Source organism: Coenobita brevimanus, chromosome 82 (genome assembly GCF_032717465.1).
Source record: "Coenobita brevimanus isolate Jiangsu-jjx chromosome 82, ASM3271746v2, whole genome shotgun sequence".
In the NCBI taxonomy this organism is placed as follows: domain Eukaryota; kingdom Metazoa; phylum Arthropoda; class Malacostraca; order Decapoda; family Coenobitidae; genus Coenobita; species Coenobita brevimanus.
Window position 1 is genome coordinate 2066289 of NC_137035.1, and position 3712 is coordinate 2070000.

General features: G+C 43.0%; 1 protein-coding gene across 1 annotated transcript in view; it reads left to right on the forward strand.

Moving 5' to 3' along the window:
- Nucleotides 1–336: 336 nt before the first annotated feature.
- The window catches only part of LOC145409623 (RYamide receptor-like), a 91022-nt gene continuing 87646 nt past the window's right edge, over nucleotides 337–3712 (forward strand). The window contains exon 1 of the mRNA XM_080279977.1: nucleotides 337–1278. Coding sequence (XP_080136103.1) covers nucleotides 400–1278 — 879 coding nt within the window. The 5' untranslated portion in view covers nucleotides 337–399. The remainder of the gene's footprint in view (nucleotides 1279–3712) is intronic.

Below are 3712 nucleotides of genomic sequence, written 5' to 3' on the forward strand. Positions count from 1 at the left end.
GACAGAGCCAGAGGATATTAAAGACAACGAAAAAGACTGAAGTGATTGCAGACAGTCAGAGGGTCGAAAGAGTGAGAGAGAGAGTCAGAAATAAGAGCACACTTGGAGGGAAGTTTTGAATAAGGATAAAAATGCTACTAAGGAGGTTAAAAATAAAGACACCCAAGCCAAAAGTAAAGAATAAGGAGAGCAACCAAAATGTAGTAAAGAAGGAAAAGTGACCCAAGGAGAGGAGACCTAAAATCTAATTTAAAAAAACAAGAACAGAAAGTAAAAATAAGTGATCTGCTCAAAAGGAATGATAAAAGGAAAACGTATCCACCAAGAAGTAAAGTACAATGAGACGAAGGTGGAAATAAGAAAAAGCAGACCCCAAAACGACATTCAGTCCCTCTAAACATGTCGTTCAGTGATTATCGTGTCTCCCAGCTGCTCTCCCTACCGGCCCAGAAGCGAAATGAGAGCGAGCTGATCATATCCCAGTGCTCCCCTAATCTAACCCAGCCTATCGAACAACGCTTGGACTATGCCTGTGATTTCTGCAACGCTACTGGGGTGCTGAGGCTTTGGGAGGCTGGAATCTGCGACCATCCACCTAGTCCAGGGTTCAACGCGGCTGTTTACATCCTCTACATCACTATCCTCGTCTTCGCCGTGCTAGGGAACTCGGTGGTTGTGTATGTCGTCTGCTCCTCGGCCAAGATGCGAACGGTGACTAATTACTTCATAGCCAACCTTGCCATCGGGGACCTGTGCATGGCTATATTCTGTGTACCTTTCTCCTTCATGAGCACACTGATTCTCAAGTACTGGCCCTTCGGTGGGGAGCTGTGCGTGATTGTTAACTACCTGCAGGCGGTGTCCGTGTTCGTGTCCGCCTATACCCTAGTGGCTATCAGTCTGGACCGCTACCTGGCCATTATATACCCCTTGCGCCCTCGTATGACCAGGTGCCAGGCTAAGGTGATAATCGCGGTGGTGTGGGGCTTGAGTCTGGCCACTACCTTACCCGTGGCCATATACTCGAGTCTCTTCACCCCCCACCTCAACTTCTACACCCTTATGAACCGCCAAGTGTGCACGGAGGACTGGGGTAACACCAAACAGGACAATGAATCTAGGGTGGCTTATAGTGTGGCCCTCATGCTTCTCCAATACTTCCTTCCTCTGACTGTCCTGGTCTTCACTTACTCACGCATCGCTGTCGTCGTCTGGGGGAAAAGGAGCCTCGGGGAAACGCCTGCAAGAGTGGATAGGATAGCCCGTAGCAAGAGAAAGGTAAGAGACAGTAGACAGTAGTAGATGGGAGAAGTGAAAAACAGAAACGTGTGTGATATAAACTGCATCTTACGTTTGGCTAATCTTTTTCTCCTGCTTTCTTCACTTTTGTTTAGAGTTCATTCTGTCTCTTACATCTGTATTTTGACTGGTTATATGAGGGTTTTACATCGTCTCTGCCTGTCTCTCTATCTAAAACGATCTCTCAAAATACCCAACTGTCTGTGGTCATCTCTTTCTAATATCTGGCTAATCCCTCTCTCATACTGTTTGTCTCTTTATTGGAGAGCTCAGACTTTCTCATGCTTCTGTATTTTGACTGGTGATGACAAGGTTTTACGTAGGCTCATTATCTGTCTGTCTGTCTGTCCAAATTTTTCAGAATATCCGTCTGTCTATAATTAGGTGTTTACATCTGCCATTTATCTGTCTATCCGTCTAATCTCTCAAAATATCCATCTTCTATAACAAACTCCTACTTACATTTGGCTAACCTTTAACTCTTCCTGTCTCTCCCTTTTCTTGAATTTCACGCCGTCTCTTGCGTCTGTATTTTTAGTGGTTATAGAGTTCTAGGTCGTCTCCTGATCTGTCACCCTATCTAGATCTCTATCAGATTATCCTTACGTCGAAAAAGTACAAACAAAAAGGAAGTAACTGTTTGTCCGCATCAGTCTCTTGCATCTGCGTTTTGAGAGAGAAAACTTTTTTGGTTCATGTACGTCGTCTCTCTATCTTTCTATCTAAATGGGTAGTGATAGTGAGGGTCTTTTTACACGTATATCGCCTGTTATCAGACTTTCTAAAATTTTCCGTGGTGATGGAAGGGCTCTTTTTATGTCGTCTGTTTTCCTGTCTAAGTATGCTTCGTTGTCTATCTGTCTCTCGATAATACGTTTCTCGTCAAATTTTACGCCTTTACATTTATATTATAGTCTCTTAGGACAGTATTCTAGTAAGGTTAGGAATCTTATTAACACCTCTTACTTACCGATTTATTATTGATTCTGTTTTTACTATATTCTATGTCACCTTACTATATAGTAATCTGATGCATGTCACCTTCGGTCATCACAGTCTATAAGTCCACTAAGTTTGGTAGCTCTTCCTTTATTCCTTTGCGGAAAATTAGGTGACATCCGGAATATCAGAAAGTCCCAATTTTTGACCCCAGGGGATCTCGATGGATATTCATTCCATTACAATCATACTCCTTTCAGACCTGCGGCCATCTTAAGGCTATATTGCAGTAAAGTCTCAGCTCTCTGCCTTAAGCAGTTACTGAGAAAACGTGAACACAAAGTTAAGTGTGTTCCAGGTAATATCTGGAGATCCGGTCCACGGATTGCCTTCGTATTTGACTATAAGAAGCGGTCAGCTGTCCGACTGAGATGGCCAAGATTGAATACTGTGGGCCAAATAGTGTTTGAGTAATAGCAATATACTGTTTAAGAAGTAAGAATATAATAATAAAGAGTACTGGTAAACCCAATAAAACTTCCCACAGGGATGTGGAAAGTTTTATTGAAACTCATACTACAGAAGAGAGACTTAGTTTAGGAAAATTGGTTAAAATGAAATATGGCTCCAGGGGCGGTATTTATAAAGCTTCCTTGGCTGAAGACTTCTTTATACATTTGCCTTCACTCACACAGCTACTAAACACCTCACAATCAAAACAAAGTCAATATTAGAGTGAAAAAGATAAAAACAAGCCTATCTGTGAAAATGTTTAACTGATACGAAGATCGTGGAAATAGGTAAGTCTCTCTCTCTCTCTCTCTCTTCCCCCCGGTATGAATATACGAAAAAGCCTCGTATTTCTTAAAGGTCTGTATGCTTTTCTGTCTGTCTGTGTATTTGTCTGTGTAGAGGACTGAAAGAGGAGGCGAAGCAAACAGAGGGATGGGGAAAAAGGAAAGGGAAAGGGGAGGAAAGAGATAGAGAAGGGGAGGAAGAAAGGGAGCTGGGGGAAGAGAGGAAAGAGAGGAAGGAGAGGGAGGAAGAGAAGAAAAGAGAGGGAGAGAGGAAGAGAGAGGGAAGGTGAGAAAAGAGAAAGTGGGAGTAAAAAAGAGGGGGAGAAAAAAAGGAATGGAGAAAGGAAGGGAAGGGAGAAAGGAGATGGGATGGAGAAAAGGGGAGGAAGAAAGAGAGGAGGGAGAGAAAAAATAGGAGGGGTGGTAGGAAGGAGAGGAAAGAAGGGAAGAAAAGAGAGGAAGGGGGGAAAAAGGGAAGAGAGAGAGAGAGAGAGAGAGAGAGAGAGAGAGAGAGAGAGAGAGAGAGAGAGAGAGAGAGAGAGAGAGAGAGAGAGAGTCTTGAAAGTTAAACGGAACTGGTTAAATTAGGTGGGAATTAAAACACAGGAAGTGTCTCAAGGTTTTAATTTCTCAGTCGAAATAAACAACTTCAGCTTTTTCTAACCTAACCTGACCTG